Source organism: Megalops cyprinoides, chromosome 7 (genome assembly GCF_013368585.1).
Source record: "Megalops cyprinoides isolate fMegCyp1 chromosome 7, fMegCyp1.pri, whole genome shotgun sequence".
NCBI classification, from domain to species: domain Eukaryota; kingdom Metazoa; phylum Chordata; class Actinopteri; order Elopiformes; family Megalopidae; genus Megalops; species Megalops cyprinoides.
In genome coordinates this window covers 13,555,599-13,576,613 of record NC_050589.1, presented here as the reverse complement: position 1 = coordinate 13,576,613, position 21,015 = coordinate 13,555,599, and the positions used below count along the sequence as shown (strand labels likewise).

Below are 21,015 nucleotides of genomic sequence, written 5' to 3'. Positions count from 1 at the left end.
GCGCTTTGGGCACCAGTCCACTGGGGAGGATGGGATTCCCTTGTTGCCCTGTTCTTCACACCCTGCAACCCGCTAAGATGGTACTGGGGTCCTGAGATGTAGCTCAGATGGTCAGATGGTACTGAGTATGGAGGATCTTGCTGTGATGGACAGGCATCGGGGAGGGGGGTACTGGGGCCAAAAGCAAAACTGACTGTCCCAAGGAGAGTGAAAAAAGCGGGATAAAGCTGAAAAAACAAAGCGCAGTGTCGGCCAAGCCCTTGAGCTGGGCGGACCTCACAAGGCTGGGGTCATTGCAGGCTGCTTCACCCATTTTAGGTACTAAAAATGAGACTCCAAAACAAACAAGGTTATAAAAAAGAAGAAACTTCATATTCAAGTGTTCTGGATATTTAATCCTTTTTTTCATAAATCAAGATATTCCTCTGTTTAGCAGCATAACAGGTAGGTCTTGAGGTATTTCTATATTTATACACAGGTAATCACACATCCACTCTCTCTCACATACAAACATTCCTACTGATTTCAGCACACAAGCATACACACACTTCTAGTGCCTGGTGTCTACAGTCCATGACAACAGTCTGCTATAGGCTTCTGCTTCTCCCAGTGGTGCTTAAGGCAGGCACTCTCAGTGATGCAGTTTTGGCTGTTAAGAGAGAAGATACGGTCAGTTTGTGTTCAGTTTGAATGACTACTACACAGTAATTTCACTGCCTTAAGGTGGAGTGCTGTCACACCTTCTGTGTGCTGAGTTTCCTGTCCATCTCTGCGGACAGCGCAGCCGCTTTGCCGTCCTTCTTCCAGGAGAAGAAGCCTGAGTGTGAGGAGGCAGAGAGGCGGTGCAGTTTGGAGGGGCGCGAGGGGCCCAGGGCTGGGGCACCGCTGCTCTTTCGCTTCTTGCCAAGGCCCTTGTGGTCGTAGCTGACTGCTTTTCGGTGTAACCCTGGGCCGCCCCCCCTACCTCGAGAGGAAGGGTCAGGAGGTGGGGGCTGGGATAGGACTGGGGGAGGAGGGCGCTTGGTAAGTCCCAGGGAGGGTAAGTGCGGCCCTGGGGATGGAGGTTGGGGGCATGGCTTGCTGCCTGGGGAGAGAGTGCCGTTGATTGGTCCGTGAGGGGAGGTGGAGGGGCAGGGCGTGGTCTTGGAAATGACTGGCAGCCGGCTTCTTTCCAGGGCAGGCCAGTTCCTGTCACGAATAGGAGAGGTGTCCCCCGGAGGGGATTTCTTCCTCTTACGCCCAGTGGGGGAGGGCTGCTGCTGCTGCTTGCTGGGCCTGCCCACGGGGTTACGCGGCCGCCCCATGCTGGAGGGAGTGTTGGCGAGGAGGGGCGAGGTGATTGGCTGACTGCCACCCCTACTCTCTGATAGTCCGCAGGCGGTGCCAGGACTGGGGGAGCAGTTCAGTGGCCGTACCTCCCTCCCTGCCCCATACGAAGAAGAGGAAGTACCAGTCCTGAGGGAGGAACCGCTTTGAGGCCCTGCCCCTCCTGGAGTGCTTCCCGTGGAATGCTGGGAGTTGAAGTGAGAAGAGGCTGTGGTGGCTGGGGGCGGTACAATGCTGCGCTGTGACTGGAGGTCTGCAGCTTGAGGTATTTTCCTGCGGATCAGAAAATATTATTCATACTTCCAACTGCAGTCCCTCGATGCACAAGCACATGGCAGATTTTAGTAATACCCTCACCAAATCAGATCTGCAGGTATCTGTATGTGCTCGTAGGTACTCTAATGGCATTGCTCGAATGGCCCAGCCCTTCTGCAATAACATCATCAAATCACTGCTGGATTAGCCTATGATGAAGGGCGGGGAAGGGTAATGGACAGATACTCACTTCCACAAGTGGGCGCTGAGGTGCTGCTCCACCATGGCGTGCAGGGCTGATCGCAGGTGATGCAGCCGACGGTCGAAGGTGAAGACACTGCGACCCAAAGCGTGACTCCCAAAGGAGCAGAGCTGCAGAGAGAGACCAGCTCAGGATCGGCCCGGCGACAAGCCCAAACTACAGCAATCAAACCAAAATGAAGGGCATTCACATTTTGTGGCTAATACGGAGGACAGAATGTATATTACATTTCTTTATTCACTTTCTTGTGAGACATTAATAAAACAGCCAATTCAATAGGATGTAATAAATACTTTTGCAGTTGAATGCATCTCTGGGGTTACATGGTCGGGGTGCTGGTGTATTAACTGGTGTACTGGTGTTTCTACCATGCACCCTTAAACTGGCAGTTCTTCCTCCTGTGTTCCTGCCGTTTGCAGTGTGTAAGCCTGCAGGGTGTGCTGTGCTGTCGTTCCTACCGCCAGCGGTTTGGGGTGCCAGGAGGTACAGGGCAGGACCATGGGGTCCTCCTGCCCCTCCCCGTCGCTCTCATCACTGGACAGCCGGCTGTTAGAGGGGGGGTGTGGGGGGTGTGGGGGCTGCGGGTCCTGCTCCTCCCCGCGGACCCCCTCCTCCGCCCCGCTCCCTGAAGGAGTCCTGGATCTGACCAATGGAAGACATCAGAATACAGTTCAGAATGCATGCCAACACAGACACACATACTCATATGCACATATGTACACACACACGTACGGGTACGCACACACACACATACAGATGTGCAAACACACATGCGCATGTGCACACACACACATGTACAGGAATGCATACCCTCACATACATGCATGCACTACACCAGTAAGATCTGAGCCATCACATATAATAAAGAAATTATTTCTTGAATAAGCTTGCATCAGTGTTAGGTTTGTCTCAACCAGGTTTGCAATCTGATCCAAACTCTTTTTCTTTAAATATCTATGCTTTACTGTACTTAAATAAGTATGCAATTCAATATATTGCCTCTTTGCCACAAAAAAGCTATTTCATGTGTCAATCATCACCTATATCATGGCTAATAGTTAAACCCAGTGACGTCACACACCTGTCTGCTGTGCAGTTTGGGAGCCGTCGTTTACAGAGTGGGGTCCCCATGGTCCCTGCAGGGGGTTCCGGGCTGGGTGAGCCCCTGTCTGGCACCTCCCTGACTGGCGCTGCTCGCTCTCGAACCTTCATCTTCAGCTCCGCCACCAGCTGATCAAAGTTCTTGCTCCTGCCCAGAACCTGCCGGCGCTGGTGGATGGAGTGGATCTAGAGAGGTCAAAAGTCATTTCAACAGAGGGCTCAGGTGGTCTAAACCTATCGGACCATTACAGTGAAGTATCGCTCCACCAGATCGTTACTTTAAATACCCAACCATAAGCATAACAATAAAGCTTGCGAAACCAGTCTTAATCTTAGGAACTGATAAATGGTGTCAAAGCACAAATCACTCAGACAGCAGCCTGGGACAGTCTGACAGGCCCTGTTAGACTGCAGCTCAACAGCAGCCTGGAAAAAGCTGTCTGGCTTAAATCACACCCAGGATATCTCCCCTACAGACAGTATTAAATGCAATCTTCACAACCACATCTCCTCTTAAGTCATCATTAAATGTTTCTGAAGACTGTGAGAATGGAAGCTTAGGGAAAAGGGGGGATGGAGTGATGCAGATGGAATGGCATGAGAGGGTGTAGACAGAGGCAGGAGCAGGGTGGTGTTACATTGCATGTCAGTAGTCTGGTGCAGAGCTTCTTCTTCTCCAGGTCCATCACACCACAGTGCTTGTCCAGGTCACACTCTTTTTCTGCATAAAGACAATCACAGTTTTCATTGGCCCCAACTCAGCCCACATCTGTCTGTAGCTGAGCAGTACTGTACATATATGTAACATCATAAAACCGGGTATCATCTTCATGACCTGCTCAAGACCATATTTATAACATAACATAATAAATCATAAAATAACGACACTGTGCATGCTCAGAGCCTTCCACGGTGGGGCAGTTTATACACCAAACCCACATCACTGCTGAGCACTGGCCACACTCATATTTACATCTCCTGGGTGTATACAGTATTTGAGTGATACAAACACTTACTGGGAACCTTCTTGTAGGTCTTACTGTAGGTCCTGGGGCCACGCAGTGCGATAGGGAGGTCTGGGGGGCCCCCTGCCTCCCCCCTCCTCTGGAGGAGCTTCTCTGAAGGAGACGGACCACCCCGATGCTGCCACAGGGGTTCTCGGGACCCAGGGGACGCAGGAAACGGAGGGGGATCTGATAGATGTGGTGTTGGTGAGACTCCGCCCACTGGCACAAAGCTGAGTGGAGAAAAGAGGTGGTTTAAGATGCGAGGCTGGAGAGCAGAAAAAGTATGGACGATAAAGAAACATGGCCCCAAATCAAAGACAGCACCATATGAAGTAAGCATAAGCATACTGATACAGACTCCCATCTGGTCTGAGCTTTCACATGAGTAAAATAATTATCGCTTGTTGAAAAAACAAAATGTGTTAACTTGAATGCCTCTTCAGATGTGTCAGCTGAGTTATCTTTACAGAACCTGATTGTATAGATTGTCTGGATTGCATACATACACAATCCATGCCAGAGGGACTTTCCATTGCTTTGTGATCTTAAAAAGTGCCAAGTGACAGTATTCTCAGAAATGTGAAGTTTAGATGACAGTGTTGTCTTTAATTGTTTATTTCACAATAAAATATTAAATAAATGTTGATATAAATGCAAAACAACTATAGGCTGAAACAATATCTAACTAAATAATTATATAAAATCAATACAAAACAACAAAAAATATGTATTGTCATGTAAAGTCATGACAGTAAAACTGATGTAATAATAAATCAGTTCATATTTCGGTAATATTACAGATTAAGAAAAACCTCTTTCAATAGTCATTAACTTTTGTCTTGTATTTTGTGTGGTGAGCTGAGCTGAGAGAGATATGCATATGAACACACTGCAGCTATCAGCAGACAGATATTACATCCTCACTGTGTACAGTCTTGCTGTTTACTGACATCGGAATGAATACCAATGTAAAGTCCACGTTTCAGGTACACAGCAAAATAAGAATATGTTTCTACACTCTGAAATCGCCAAGACACTAAACAGAGATGAAACAGAGATCTTTCTGAAGTAACGAGAACTGCTGGTAGTGCAAAAATGTAGGCAAACTTTGCACTGCTATTGCAGAACCAATTGTTTACTGTATGTTTGCATGAGATATAACAATACATTGAAAGTGACAAGCCTCTTGTACACTGCAAAACAAACAGGAAGTTTCTACATGAAAAAATAACTGAGCTGTTCAGAGAAGAATGGGGTAAGCTCATACAGCCACAACTTATGGCTTTCAGGTTCGAGGAGTTAATGATACAGAGGACCGTTTGATGCAGAGTCTCAGACAGGCAGTGCCAGGTGAGCCCGGGAAAAACGCGCTCCTTACCTGGCGCCCTCCTTGGCGGGTCCGTGCTGTGAAAGGGACAGGGGAGGTTGTGGCAGGGTGTGAGGAGGCCTGCTGTCCCGCGCGATACGAGGCATCCCGTGCAAGGCCGGGGTGCCCAGGGGGCGGGGCCGCGGGGGTGTGGTGGAGGGGGGGCAGTGCAGGCGGCTGTACAGCTTCCCGAGAGGCCCATGTCGCCTCTCACAGTGCCGCTCGAAGGCCTGGGGCTTCACCACCTGCCCGCAGTGGCTGCACACCACCAGGTAGAAGCTGTCATGTGCCGGGCAGTGGCCAAAGATTGACATGTCTACAAGAGAAAGAGGATTGGCATCAGAGACAGAGCATGGACTCTTTAGGAGCATCACTACTATGGAGCATCATTACTAGCAATTTCCCTTTCTGCCCCCTCTAAGCAACAGAAATGGCTGACTCTCAAAAACAAGGACGCATCCCAGGAACCAGTAGGACAGTGGGTCTGTACCCAGGCAGTGGATCCATGTTCACAGCTTTGTAAGCTGAGCCATGCACAATGTATCCAGCAGGGTCATGAGCAGCACCAACTGCACCCAGAAAAACGTGTGATGTCACATTTCTACATCCTGAATAATCCAAAGGGGAAAACCCCTTCAAATAAGAAAAAAAAAAAGATTTCCCCAATATCATTCAGTGAGGTACCAACAAACCTGCTAAACCTGCTTCATCAGCAATGTGTACCTGCTGTTGTTATGCCTTCTTGCTGTTACTGCAAGGTATACTGACATTTTAACAGCTGTAAGAGGCAGCTGGCCAAGTCTGAGGATTTACAGAGAGGGTTTGATTTTAATAGGTCCGTTTATGGCTTGAGAGGTCAGCAGATACTACCCAATCTAGCGCCCAAACCCCAACTGCATCAGCCAATCACCTTTCCATACTGCTCTCACTCTACATCGGAAACAACTGAAAGTGCTAATTATTTGAGGTGATGCTACCTGTTGTAATTACATAAATACACAGCTTATGCAATACATTTCACTGTATATAGGCTGAGAACCACTTCCAGGGCCCTGCATATTCTGTGACCCTCTAAGAAGCTAGAGCAAATTCCATCTATGATTTACAGGCAACACCCACAGGTGCAGAGTTCTAACCACCTGAAAATTAGGATAGGGATCACCTTCCCAGTAAGACTCTCAGTTAGGTAGGTATTACAGTGCCGGGGGTAAGTGCCAAGGCACTCTGATTATTCCCATTACTTGCCTTCCTTCCTGAGTGTCATGGTTTCAGCCTTTTTCTTTCCATTCTTGCTGCACTCCTCCACATCACATGCTGAGAGATTAAAAAAAAAACATACTTACAAGTTGACATTGGTGGTTTATGTCTATTTTACATTAATCGTTCAAATTAAGCTCTATTTATACTATGTTGTGAGTAAGGGAAACGTCAAAATTGTAACACGGAAACCAACCTGCAAATTCATCCTTAGTCTGTGGTGTAAGTGTCAATAACATGCTGAATCCAATATGCACAAAATTGCTCTCAACCGGCACAGCTCGTGTGATTTTATTCAACGACTGACATATAATACGACTGGCATAGAAGGTTGAATGGTGTGTTTAAACAGGGCATCGTGCATTCGAAGTCAACACCATAACTACAAATCACAGCACGTCAGGAATCCTCACTTCTTGACTGTAACTTTAGTGATATGGATATTTGCCACCGTGTCTGTTTTAATGTGAACTGTAAACTTCAGAAGTGCAGTGCACTTTTGGTGGGATGGAGTAACAATGCACGAGACACCGACGCACACCCATGTTTCGTGACTATGGCTGGAGTGACTATCATCTGCCTCGCTCAATGAAGATGCAACTGGATGAAAATAGCTTTTAAACGGGGACGTGGGTAGGAACGTGAAAAATATTCCTTTAAACCATATCTAGTAGTTTGTTAGCTTGTTGGCTGGTTCTCACAGATCGCCAGCTTGGCTTCGCTAAGCCATCGAGCTCCTCCTCTACCGCCCGTCCACATTGCCTTACTTACAGCTATCTGGCTAGCTAGCGCCTTCCATCCTAACACACGCTTGCTGGGTAGTCAAGTTATACCCCATTCTCAATCCTTTTGGTCACTTTTACCAAATTAAACCAGAGAACCATTCATTTTAATTAACATTTCCTTTGATACTATTATAAACATACATTGACACTTCATTCGTTGGATTTTACAATATTCCTAATATGCACTAGGACCCGGGAGACTTCCTTAACTTACGCTCCATACCTGTCCAGCGCTAGGACCCAGCGGGGTCTTTGTTTGGGTAACAGAGCTCGGGCGCTGTACGTTTAAACGAAAATAAACTATAAGAGAAGGGCCATCCGATCGGAAAGTGTGCTATGCTGAGGCCGCTAGCATCACTTACCTTCCGATACAAAAGCGCTGGCTCTGTCTATCCAGGAGTTCCAGCTCTGGCCTACGAAATCATCGAGACTCGGAATCCGCCGATCCAGAGCAGCCATTACTGCCGCTGCGCGTGCACGCACCGCCATCATCACTGCGCGGGCGCGCTGTTACGTCATTACTCGCGTCCCCGCAGGTGCAGGGGTACCTGCGTGCTCGGGCACGTAGATGAGAGTACGGATAGAAAGGTGGAGGTGGCACGGAGAGATGTTGTAGTCAATTTATTGCATTTTTATGCATGGAACTCTGCCAGTGCTAGGACCCCCATTGAGAGCATACTAAAATCCACAGATACACATCATTTTCATTAAAACAATATGGCTACCAATGTGCTTCTGTATGACAAATTTGATTTAATAAATCCCAGATGAATGTCAAAATCATCCCTCTTCAAAAGTTGCACTGTGATGATACAGACCTGTGGTGTTTAAGGGGGTACAGTAGCAGTTTAAAGCTGTATACTTAAGCACCACAATGGCACTACAGCTCAAGGATGGCGCAAATGTTGCTTTCCCCAATGTACATTTGTGTTTGACCTTAAGAGTGTCATATTAAGAGTGTCTGCCAAATGACTACTGTAAATGTAAATGTACAGTAAGTTCCTTAACACAGTTTTTGTCTTCCCCATAATTTTATAACCAGCATAATGAGAATTTCTTTACATTTGTGTGCTTCTTCAAAACTTAAAACTATTGTCTGTTTATGAAACCATTTATAATACCATTTTACAAATTTTCAATACTAAGTAATAAAAATGTGTTCAGAAATGCAACACAATTTTTTTAGAGATTAAAGCATATTTAATTCATACAGAAATTAACCTCAGATTTAATATGAATATAAACAGTGGGACATTTTGAACGGGGTGTCCAAGTTAGGGCACAGACCCAATTTGAGGGGCTGTAACATTTTGAACTTTAATTAATGCAACGTCTGCTTAAGTTTGGTACATTCCTCTGTTCAAATGAATCATGAATAAATTCCAAATGTTGCAGTTAAAGTGTTTGCGTTCAAGGTCATTCGTTTGTATGAGGGTTTGGCATTCATCAGTAAATCCACTTGAAAGTGCCACCATTGAATTGAGCCTGGCAACTCAACCAGCTGAAGACAAGTCAACATGCAGATATCATTCTACTTCCCATCCTTCATAGTCTTAAGGAAAGAATAATGCATTACCATCTGGTAATATAATATAGAGCCAATGGGGTGGCCAATCAGATTTCAGGGGCGGGCCATGAAAAATAAGTTTAACAGAAATCAAAATCTATCATATCTGTCATATCCTTCTCTTCAAAGTAGAAATCAAGTCAGTCTTGTCACTTTGCTTCTGTCTACCTATTCCCAGAATTCCCAGCATGCACTGTGAAGCCGGTTACATTCCTACTCCTCATTTGCTGCAATGGATAAAAATTCCAATTCCACACCATAAGAAAGAAGCATGAGCTGACTTTAATTCCAGCTTAGTTAACTGACTGGAGTCTATGTTTGCATCAAATGAGTAAGAACACAATTTAAAAATAAATTTGTTCAGAGAAAGAGAAGTGGATCAAAGTCTAAGGCTTAGGCAGCATGAAGGCTACAGGCCGAAAATGCCTGTGGGTGCTACTGTAGAACCAGTTTAGCTGTTTAGCGTATATTGGTTAAAGTTAGAATTGTGGTTGAGAAATGTGGCCCTAGATCAGTGCCTATGGAAAACTTCTGTCCACGTCAGCATGATGTAGGTTGAGGAAGACATGAAAGGAATTCATATTTGCTTGCCTTCAGGTATTCAAATCAATGAAGAGCTTTTAAAAGTGGATACTTACACAAAATAGACATTGTGAATATATTATGTGCTACAGCATGAATGCAACAGCCACTGAAAATCTGACTCGGACTCTCAGGGGCTTAGAGGAAAGTCATTAGGGATTATGCTGGGAAGGATCACGCTGGTTAATCATGTGTGAGTCCTCTTAAAGCCCAAGTCGCCCTGAAGAGGCTGTGCAATAGTGCAGGTACAGTGGCCTTCAAGCAGCATGTTTTTCAGTGTATAAAAATGATGCAGCATGTTACTGAGCATAACAAGATTATTGAGGAGACACTTGAATGGACTCTGCCAGCAGCTTAACATAATTTGTGAACAGTGAAGACAGCAACACACATGCACATGCGCTGTAGCGTTTCTCTCTGTAGTATGCCGGCAGCGTGCAATATTTTACCAATATGATCTCCTTACAAAGGTATTTGTGTATTCTGTGCATTCATGTGTAACATTAAGTAACAGAAGAAGAAATAGCTTCTTAGTCTAAAAAAGGTGGTAGCATCATACTGCAGTTTTGGAGGGTGGTACAGGATGTTCTGCTCACAGGATGCTCCTCCGAGCTGACCATGGTCCTCTTGTGTGCTGGCAGAAAACCACACACGCATCACAATGAAAATAGCATCATCTAGAGGTCTCATGGGGTACTGCAATGTCTCCTTAACTGAAATATCTGTAAATGACCACAAGAGGGACACAGAAAGAAAGCACACACTGTATGATCACCAGCTCTCCTCCTTTAATATTTTACAGTACAGAATATGTACAGATTTTTTTCTTTCTGCACCATATGGTTTTTATGAGATGTACCATAAAGACAACAGTCACTGTCACATTCCAAATACTCGTTTCAAACTAAGAACATGGCAGCCTTGTCATTTCCTTTTCCTGTTTTCTACTTGAAAATAGATTGAAACTGCCTACAGGGACCACGCCTAAGAAATCATTGCAATGGTGAGGACATAACCATATATCCAGCATTCCCTTTCAGTCCAACAGAGGTAGCAGCAGAATGCGACAGCTGGAATCCAGCACAGTGCTCTGCCCTCTCAGCACCTCAATTGAATAAAACACAAGGATTGCGAGAGCGAGGCCATCAATACTGCCTGTTAACTGGTTCAGTTCACCAACAACAGCCACTCCTTCTGACCAAATATCGATGGGCTGGTCTATTTAATAAAAAAAAATGTTAATTTATGGCAAATATTAATGTAGTCCCACACAAGACAAAAAAATACATGGTCAAGGTTTAATGATAAATCATGCGCCAGAGCAGGTAACTTTATAATAGTCTGTCAACAACACTGTGTGAATACACACTTTTTGGCACTTTCACTAAGTGCTTGAAAACAGTTCAGTTCATCTCCTTCTCTCGCCTGCTCTAGCCTGGAAACAGCCTGCCCTGTTATTCTCCATCACAAACTAGTAACAATCAATGTAACAAAAAATGAAAACAGGAAATAGCTGTTGAAGCAAAGCCAATTCCTATATGTAATACTCAGCAGCAAAAGTATTTTTATTAATAATTATTAATATCTATTAGTAATGACCAGCCATCCACATATCAAAACATATACACAAACATACTGCAAGTTTAATCTAAAACATTTTTTATAAATAGCCCAAAAAGGAAGGAAAGTAACGTATGAAGACTTCTAGTCTATGAATGATGAAATGATTTCATGGCCTTTTCATACTAATGACCTCGTACTTATGACTTCCATGCTAAGCGTCACACTGTGGAAAGCATACAATATCAGTATCGTCATGTCATTAAAAATTCTAATATTAAAAAAGGATTCAATATTGGAAACACACACACACACACATTTTGCATAGTAAGGAGTACACAATGACCATGTTTACAGACAGAAATATTCAGAATATATGAGCATTATAAATATGTGAGCTCAGAACATAATTCCCAACATGCTGTTGCTTGCATGCAGGGCACACGCACACCATGTATAGAGTACAGTGTGACAAAGTATCGTCTCACACTGATGGGGCCAGATGTGTCAGCAACACTGCTCTGACCCCACATTCAGAATACAAACAGAAAAGGAAATATAAGGCCTGTATCAACCACATGTAGAGAGCCAGACACCTGCCCTAAAGGCACCCACATTTGCCCTAAATGAACCAACATTTGTCCTAAATGTACCAGCATCTGCCGTAAAGACACCCACATCTGCCCTAAATGTATCTACATCTGATGACCCCTCCTCCCTTTAGAAGTGTTCTGCTATTATTTGCAAGTCTTCATTAGAAAGACCCAGTGATTCATCACTTTTCTGTGCTATCCACTCCCTTGACCACAAATGCGAGAATTTTGAATGTTTTGCATGATTAATATCCCTTTATAAATCAGAATATTTACGGAATCTCATAATTTTCACAATCAAAATACCATCCGAACATTGTATACAGAATAAAACCTTTATGGTCATTTCACCTTTACAATTTCTGAACATTCTGAGTACTACCGCTGTATGTAAATCTGGTCATTGTCAGTACTTAAACACCCTTTTAGATGTGACCTTCTCACAAGTAACAAATTCAGATAATCTGTCTCATGCACTGCTGCAATAGGCTAAAGAGGAGAGGGAGGGGCTTTCGTGCTGCAGTTAGGAGCTCGCAGCTCCTTCTTCCACGTTTGCGGGGGCGTTAGCTGGCTTGTGAAATGGGGTCTCCTTGTAAATGAACCAGCAGTTCCCGCCCCACAAGATGAGGTTAAGAAATCCAAAAATCTGCAACATAGAGGAGTCAAGTTAATATCACAATTCTATCATTAAATACTTTTAGAAGAATTCACAACAATCAGATGATCACAGCGCATTTCTATAGTGCCCTTATTCCAACATCTCGGTCTTTATGAATTTACACACCGAACACAGGGTCAATGGTAAGTCTGAAAGCATCCTGATATCACAATTATATGAACATGGTTAGTGGAAAGTAGCAGTTCCAGCAGAGTGTAACTGTGCTGGGTTACGTTGGGTTGAGTTTAACTGCATTTAATTAGACTCACCACAGAGGCGTTGAGACGCCCCATGAAGGGCACAGCCCCTGAAGTGCACTTGTTTTCCCTGCAGGTGTCCACAATGCCGACCAGAGTAGAGGGGCTTGTGGCCCATTTTACATCAGTGAGGCCTTTACCCCAGGCCGAGGATGACACCAACCACAGGAAGGCAAAAGCTCCAGTCAGCAACAGGTCCTGACAGCAGGAGAAAAACCTTTAGGTGAGCCAAAGGTACAGACTAACACCACCTTTATCCATACAGTGTGTTATATTAACTACTGAAGGGCTGCTATGACACAGGTTGAGTAACTTGAGCTGGCCTTTGACTACAATTTTTCAAACACTGCCAGTTTAGAAGCTAAGGGGTGTTTCAGGAAGAACACTGGAAAATCACCAGCTGTTGGTTGCCTAGAGGACACGCAAGCATGCTCCACTTCAGAATTCCTCTAATGTAAACAAAAGGGGAGACTGACGTTTTAGATCTCTATAAATCAAAGTACAAAATTTCAACAAACCCATACTAAGCAACCAAAGCTGGACAGAGCTCCACAACTTGAAATCTATGACCAAGTATGGCATTTGTACTTTCAGACATACTGAGGCAGCAGTTAAACGTTTTGGTAGAAAACCATAACCACAACCATAAGTAACGCTGACAGCTTATAGACTTGGCAAGGTTCATGGACAGGTCAATTACACAGAAAAACAAAGAAATACAGCAGTTCAAATCTCATTAATGCAGTATGTGCTTTGGTAATGATTTTACAGCTGTTTGTATAAGGAACAACTTTTAAATACTGTATGTACGCTCTGTAAGTGTTTTGAAACTGCTATGAGCTGTTGAGCATGTGCAACACAGGACACCTATGTTTCTGTAAGATGTTCATTTTATTCACTCAACTTTATTAATGATTTGTTCAATATGTTATAAAACAACTAACTGAAATAATTAGTTTCCGCTTGAGAAAGTGGACTGAGGAAGGAAGTCAGTGCTGGTTACTACCATGCAAAAGGTGTGCATCTCCCCAGTGCCAGGAATACTTCTCAACCACAACCCTATAACTGACAGCCCTGCACTCAGCTGCTCATGGATTATCAGACATAAAGACACAACACACTTACTGGGAGTCAAATATCAAAATCAAAACCTGTGAGTAATTCATCCCAGAGAACAACTCCACCCAGACAAGAATGAACACGCCTTTATGCTGTGACACAACAGCACTTACAGAGTGACTGGTGCTACTGTGAACACATGATTCCAAGCACTACCCATCTCCTGTAACATTATTAAACTGCTCAGTGGATTATGTCTTGGGTGTATGGGCTTCCTCATTACACATTCAATCCCTTTGCCTTCATTATACTTGAACAAATCAAACAGAATGCCTAGACAAATCACGGGTGAAAGACAAAGGATTGAGAGGGAAAGTAGCTGGTCTTCTCACAATACCCCTGATCAGGAGCAAAACCAAGCGCACAGATCTCCCATCTAAATGTTCGCGGAGTTAACCTCAAAGCTCACACATTATGATACAGCTGACTGATGTGTGTGTGTGCTGGCTCTTTAAGGGACAGTGATGGCGTCAGCGGCTAGGGGTGTGGGACGGCTCTCAGGATGCCGTTTCTGGGATGCCTCGGGTCTTGGCGCATGCAGGAGCTCTGCACAGCTGCTCCTGCGGAACACACCCTCCTCTACTCTTCATTAACACCACAGTGCCAGGTGACCTGACACTCGTGCCCAGGCCCAACCACTCAAAAAGTGCAACCCATGGACCCCAACAGCAAGGTATGAACACAGCAGCCACACGCTAACTTCACATGTAAACACAGAATATATCGCTATGATTAACTCAGGCTTGCTTTATACTTACGCCCTTTTGCACATGACAGTCCTGCAGATTTCTACATTACAAAAGTCTTTCTGTGAAAGTAAACACTGGCCGCATTTATTAAAGTGTGTACATACCAGTAACTTGGTTTTAGTGAGACTGTATGACATTTAGCATTTCAATAAAATAATAGAAATGATTAGCCATTAATATCTATCCACACATGAATGCTGACTACTGTTATGGCTTTTGTGAGGTACACAGACCCAGACCTCCTCCTTTTGTGAGGTACACAGACCCAGACTCCAAAACACAGGAAAGTCCTGCACACCAGTCCTGCATCATTTAGCCTTTTTCCTTGGCAAAATGAGTGCTATGCCATAACTGTTTTTCCCCCACATTTTCACATTAAAGGTTAAAGCTGCTAAACAGTAGCATGGACGAGTGGTCTGTCCTCCTATCTCTCACATGTTGCTCGGCTTAGGCCTTGACAGACGGGCCTTAGTAAAGAAGACATCACCCTGTCGCTGACAGACGTATGATAAACCTGGAGGAATTTCATTCAGGAATCTCTTTAATCTATGCGAGTTTGTGAACAGGACCTAATGGCCTCACACTGGATTCAACTCACAGTAACGGGTCCTCGGCTGCTCTCTCTGTACATGTGCTGGTAGCCCAGGTAGATCACCAAGGTGACAGTGCAGTACAGGAAGCCGAAGACACCGATGCAGACGAAGAACTCGGCTGAGGAGGAGAAGTCCCCTGTCAGGTAGGTATTGATGGTGGCGGTGCTATTGTCTTTGCACTCTGGGACCTGGTAAGGATAGCTTGGAAGCCTATGAGATTAAAGAGGAATTATAATACGTAGGATGTTAATGAGAAAACCACCCTATACCATTCACAGTCTTTGAGGTGGAACAATCAATGGCAATATGTGACCAGGGTGAAATTAAAACCATAGAGTCCAACAGCTTCACTGGAGAGAGGATGTCACAGCCCCAGTCTGTCTGTCTGCGTGTGGGCAGTATTTACCTGAAAGGGTACGCAAAGTATGCCGTGACCTCGTGGAAAATACCGCTTCCCTGGCACTGTACATTTATGCTGGTGGAGCCAGAGTAGCCTCCAGTCGTGGCAAATGCAAAAATGGAAAAGACCTGTAACCCAAAAATGCAGAAACAAAACAGAATAAATCACTTCTAATGATGATGAACAAATGGAATCAGACCATCCAAAAACCTTGTGGCAAATGGGCAAGAGTCACTAAAAGTTCCAGATTTGCAAGTAAGTGTTTGTAGGGTGAAAAATTGTTTTGGTGTACGTTACCCTCCGGTGTACAGTAGCAGTTTTCCACCTAAACATCAGTTATTCATACTAGCCAGGGCAGTGTAATGAGCAGTGCGCCTTTGCCTTTAGCTAGCTTTAGCTCTCGTTTTGCATTAGCTAGCTTGAGCACTCATTTAGCATCATTTAGCTGTAGCACTCTATTAGCATCAGTTAGCTTTACCGCTCCATTAGCTTCAGCTAGCTTTAGCCTTCCTTTAGTACTTTCCAGTGACAGTTACAAGGCTCAACTGCTGCAGGTTTCAGTCCTGATATCAGCTATATCAGACCTGGAGGGAAGTGTGACACCTTTTTTTTTTTTACACCAAAGTTCAACTTAGATAACATGCGATAACCTTCCTCGATCCTGAATCCCTACTTGAATAACTTGAATAAGGCAGGGGGGATCTGGGCCATTTATCTGTAAAAGTGCTCTGCTTTTTCCTCTCATAACACACCTTCAGCAGCCAAGATGCTATTTACTGCTTCCTCTCTCTAACTACTTCCTTCCTCACAGGAAGTGATCACTACAAGTGATTCAGTTACTCTGAGGAGTGGGATGGCTAGCTACAATTCACCTTAACACAATTATTTTATTAATCACGTCTGTGCTTTTAACCGTATTGAGATCCTAATTTGCATCTGTATACACAAGATTTATCTAACAATGACAAAACTGTATATTGGAAATACATATGTAAATTATGCAACTCAAGCCAGCCAGCTCAAGAATGTATTGCTTTAAGTCCTGAGAGATACATTACTTCAGGTTTTATAGGTAAAGCACCTTAAGAGAGTAAGATGACCATTTCTAAGTTATAAAATGTGTAGTTTTATTTTACCAGCTAGGCCAATTAGGCAATATATTTCTAAGGGGGTCAGTTGACACTCCCTGTGTTCACTACTAAAGGTGTGGGTAAAAATGCCATCATGATTACATACAAGTTTTATATAGAACCCCCTCAGTGGCCACACACTATGGCCAGCTCAGGCGCCGTTCCCCCACGGTATCGCCAACTCAAGTTGCAATCAGCTTTTCAGATCTGACACCTGTTATATCTGTCCATCTCACGAATCAAGCGGTCAATGGTTCTGAGGAGTCCCCACACCACATTGCTCTCAGATACAGAGCAATGTGACGATTCTACACTGAGCCAATTCTGAAAATGTTTCCAGTAACATAGAGAAGCTGTAGTGAGATGCAGGGATCATAACTCAAAGGTCACCAGTTCAATTCCCAACAGGGCACAGCTGAACTGAAGAGCAACATTAAATAACTGTTTGACAAAAATAAATATGAATTCCGATTCATGAAAGACGACTAAAATGTCTCTTTTATTAGGATTTATTAGTGCAGTAGTGTGGTAGCATGTTGTGCAGCACACCTTACCCAAACAGCAGACTGTACCAGGAGTGCAACATGGCTCATTTCACACCTGTGGTGTCCTAGTGCTGCTTGCACACCCTAACAGCATTTCTCATCACCATTTACAATGCTTTTATTGTTTACTGCAATGCTGGAACTGCATGGTAATCTTTCCCACACTCTAGGTTTCTGCATACCCCTGGATATGGTTTTATATCTGCTGTATTACTGAACATAATGTAGTGTTTCTGCAGAAAATATGTGGGATATGCTTTTTTACTGTTTGTTGGCCAGACAGGTGTGAATGCGGGTCCATGCTGACACAGTGACTTTACTGTACTGGAAAATTCTGGTTAACTCAAGAGTGAAATTCCAGTTCCAGTTCTCTGCTATCCAGCCCCTTCTCTGGTGATGGTCAGGTCAGGCCTTGGAATCTGCATGTCTCATGTTTCTGGTATTTGGCGCACTGAAACATTTCTCTCTCCTCCCACCCCCCTCCCCTCTGCCTTTGATCACTCTGTGTCCTATGCAAGCAGCCCCATGTTTGCCCATTCTCCACTGATAGCAGGTACTTAGGCTTCCCATTATTTCCTATAAAAACACCTACAGGCAGCTGAGGAGGGCTAGCAGGGGCGGATGTCCATCCAGATCCTCTGCATGCTGGGCACACAGACAGGTGGTGAGCCAGCCATGCCAGCCTGGAGAAAACGGACCCCATGACCTCAACAGCTCGGCAGCGTGATGCCACCCCAAGCAAAGACTAAATGTTTATTCAGACCTCTCCATTTTTAGAGAGGCACAAAGAATGCTTGTTCTTTAACAGTACAGACCCGTGACCTACCAGTGCCGCCTTTCAGAAGGCTGGGTTGCACTATATCTATTAAAGACAAAGCAAGCAGCTTAAGAACGAGCATATCCCCTCTAACTCCTTCAACATGAAACTCTGTGTTTCTTCCCAAACTTTCGCGTCAGACCACCCAGTGCTACAGCCAACACAGGCCAGTCACCAGAAGAGCCAGATCTCCAGGTAAAAACCTGGCCTTTACCTCTGAATCCTCTGCCCACTCTCAGGCTACAGTGCCACCATCAGGTGCTTACAGTGCCAGTGGCACAGAAAATGTTTATTAGAAGCACTTTCATCAAAGACAATAAGCCTGTTGAATGTAGATGTGACTTTTAATCTGTGTTATGATTTTAAGGCATCATGAGGAGACAGAGAGGAGACCTTGAATGAGTATCTATTTATTTATTTCCAAGTCAAGCTATACTAAACTGCAGCTCTTCGGTTTTATAGCGATACCTCTTCAACCATGAGCTTGTGTGACTGCGGCTTTGCATGTGTATGTATTAGTGTCATGGTGGGGCCAAACAAAATATCTTGTGTACAGTAAGGTTATTCATATTCCTTTTTTTTGAATAAAAATGGTCAGACCTTACTGCCCCCACAATCTGTTACAGTGCTTTCAGGAACACACCTGAGATACACTTAAGATTACGTTTTCTGTCATCACACTGGCCTGAAATCACCCCTGGGCTTAGCACACGTATTAGATAACGCCTCCCACTCAATGAAGGGCTCCTGCATGGGACTGCAGACTAAAATCCTGTATTTGGACTGCGCCAAAATCCCACCGGCACCATCGACACACGACTGACACGGCGCCCTCTCTACAGCCCACAGCAATACAGGGCTTCAAAATACAATTCAGAAATTCAAAATGGCATTTAAAATATTAAAATCTCGTGACTGGTGTACAAAGAAGAGTTTCAACGGATTTGGGCAACGGTCATTCCTTTTTAAGCAACACTTGACTTAGGTTTCAGATAGGCCTACTTAAAAATACTGCACCATACAGCCGTTTGACACTGTAGATATGGATAAAGTCAGAGGTTCGAATAGTAAATGTCAACCGACTCGTGCCACTTTCACTCTTCTTTGACGTTAATACGTGTGTCCTGACGGTACAGCTCGCTTTGATCTCCATTAGAATTATCGGCATTCAATATAACGCTAATTCATACAACTAAATCGTGAAACACAAGTGTAGGTTGTTCGTGGCAATACGCATACAAGTCCCTGTCCTCACTGTATCCATTAAAGCACAACAATCTAAACTATGGCGTAATAGCATTCAATAAGAAACCGTTTAAATTTGCATTTGTATTACAAAAAACGCGTTACAATCTGTAATACCGTATAGCTAGCTAAAATCTCGGTATTACACCAACCGCAAAATGGATGTATACTGTAGTCTGTGTCACAATGAAACTCAGGCCATTTCGGTATCTATACACGTGAGAGGGGAAGTCTAAGTAGTTGTCAGCAAAAACGGTGTGTTACTGTAAATATGATAAACGGTTCGCATCTATAACATCGTGACAAAACAGCACCTTACAAGTAGCCTTATTGGGTCTTTAAGTCGTTCGCTACAGTGTCATTTAACAAAGAGATAGCTTGTTAGCCAGTCTAGATTGCACTAAAACTGTAGAGAGGGTGCCACAAAAATTATAATTCATTGATATAACTACTTATTCTTAAAAATGACGTTAGCTTCAGAGCTAATCACATGGCTCTCCACAACTTGCCGTATCCTCTTCGAGAAGTTCTGACACAGTCGCTACTAGCTTAGTATGGGTGTTACCCAAGTGGGGCTCATTCAGTGCATACCAGCTGGCTATACCTAACCGGATAAAAACATGGCAACATTGAATTCATTATCAGAACGTGGCTATCTAGGTAGAGTAGCCAGCCATCTAAGAGAGGTAATCAGAACCTAACTATAATAGTAATGTGTTACAATTGTTAGCAAGGCCACACTTGAGTGCTGCTCGTTATCAAGCTTTTAAAAGTTTTTTTTTTTTTTTAACAAACACCCTAACGACAAGTAACGGGGACCTACCCATTCAAGAACTCTAATAAATCCCAGAGGTTCCTTCAAAGGTCCGAGGTCGAGTTTGAATCCCGACATTACTTTCTATGAAGACAAAGCACAGTGACAAAAAGGTTACTTGACAAGTTGAATGCATACACCGCATAGACAAGCTTAGACTAGGTTGCTAAAGCTAGCGAGCTAACATAGCTTGCTACGAAACTTTTTTTTGGAAATGATTAGCGGGCTTGCTAGTGTTGTAAGAAAGCACATACCTGAGCTACTCCTTCCATTGCCGCCAACTTTTAAAGCTGCCGAACTAACGGTAGATCTTTCTTTTCCGGGAAGCAAACTGGATGTATGGTTGAGCGACGATTTCAATCCCACGCACTCTAGACGTGCAGATGTATTATAGGCAGCCGTTTTTGCAAACTTCTGTCAAACTTTTCGACCTAGCACTGCACACGTGATTAGCTGCTAACATACTGTTCTTAAAGAGACACGCTGCTCGGTTCACGGCCCGACTTGCATGAACATGGCTCGTGTGACTTCGAGATCTTGGCGTGAGTATTGTAATATAATGCTCACAACCCACCAGCACTGTGTGACAACTACAGCAAGTCAGTAACCTGATACAGGATTGGGGGGAATATGCGTAGGTTTACGTAGTGATGCGATCACCTTGGGTTTTGGTATTAACTTTTTATATTAACTTATTATTGCTGCCTTTTGAAGTAGGCCTAAATATTGCTCCTTAACCTCGAAGCTTCAGGTATGCGACAAGCTTCCTCTGATCAATATTAATTTGTAGGCTACGTTTTTCATCTTTTTATTAAAACCGTCAAGTGGTAGTCTAAGTCCTTCTGATTCTGAAGTAAGATATATGCTACTTTTGCCTTTGCCACCACCACCCACAGCAGGTTCAAGTTTCACTGATTTCCTTCACTTACTTACAAGAGTGGTGATAGTGCTGAATCTTAAAATTTATAAGGGGTCAGAGCAAGTAAACCCACAGTTCTGGTGACAAACCAGTGATTGGTCATCATAA

At 44.0% G+C, this 21,015-nt stretch overlaps 2 protein-coding genes across 2 annotated transcripts; both read right to left on the bottom strand.

Annotated features, from left to right (window-relative positions):
- Positions 1–482: 482 nt before the first annotated feature.
- On the bottom strand, positions 483–7,851 carry LOC118780338 (ataxin-7-like protein 2). Its single transcript, XM_036532781.1, has 10 exons — positions 7,722–7,851; positions 6,563–6,631; positions 5,330–5,633; positions 3,961–4,181; positions 3,583–3,665; positions 2,925–3,130; positions 2,302–2,485; positions 1,832–1,953; positions 741–1,599; positions 483–649 (listed from the first exon to the last, which is right to left on the bottom strand). Exons 1-10 carry the CDS (start codon positions 7,849–7,851, stop codon positions 632–634), a joined length of 2,196 nt encoding a protein of 731 aa, XP_036388674.1. The 3' UTR covers positions 483–631.
- Positions 7,852–11,582: 3,731 nt separating this feature from the next.
- Positions 11,583–20,454, bottom strand: sypl2b (synaptophysin-like 2b). The gene is made up of 6 exons (XM_036533300.1): positions 20,243–20,454; positions 19,998–20,072; positions 15,444–15,565; positions 15,043–15,247; positions 12,589–12,774; positions 11,583–12,307 (listed from the first exon to the last, which is right to left on the bottom strand). Exons 1-6 carry the CDS (start codon positions 20,258–20,260, stop codon positions 12,185–12,187), a joined length of 729 nt encoding a protein of 242 aa, XP_036389193.1. The 5' UTR covers positions 20,261–20,454; the 3' UTR covers positions 11,583–12,184.
- Between the last annotated feature and the right edge of the window lie 561 nt (positions 20,455–21,015).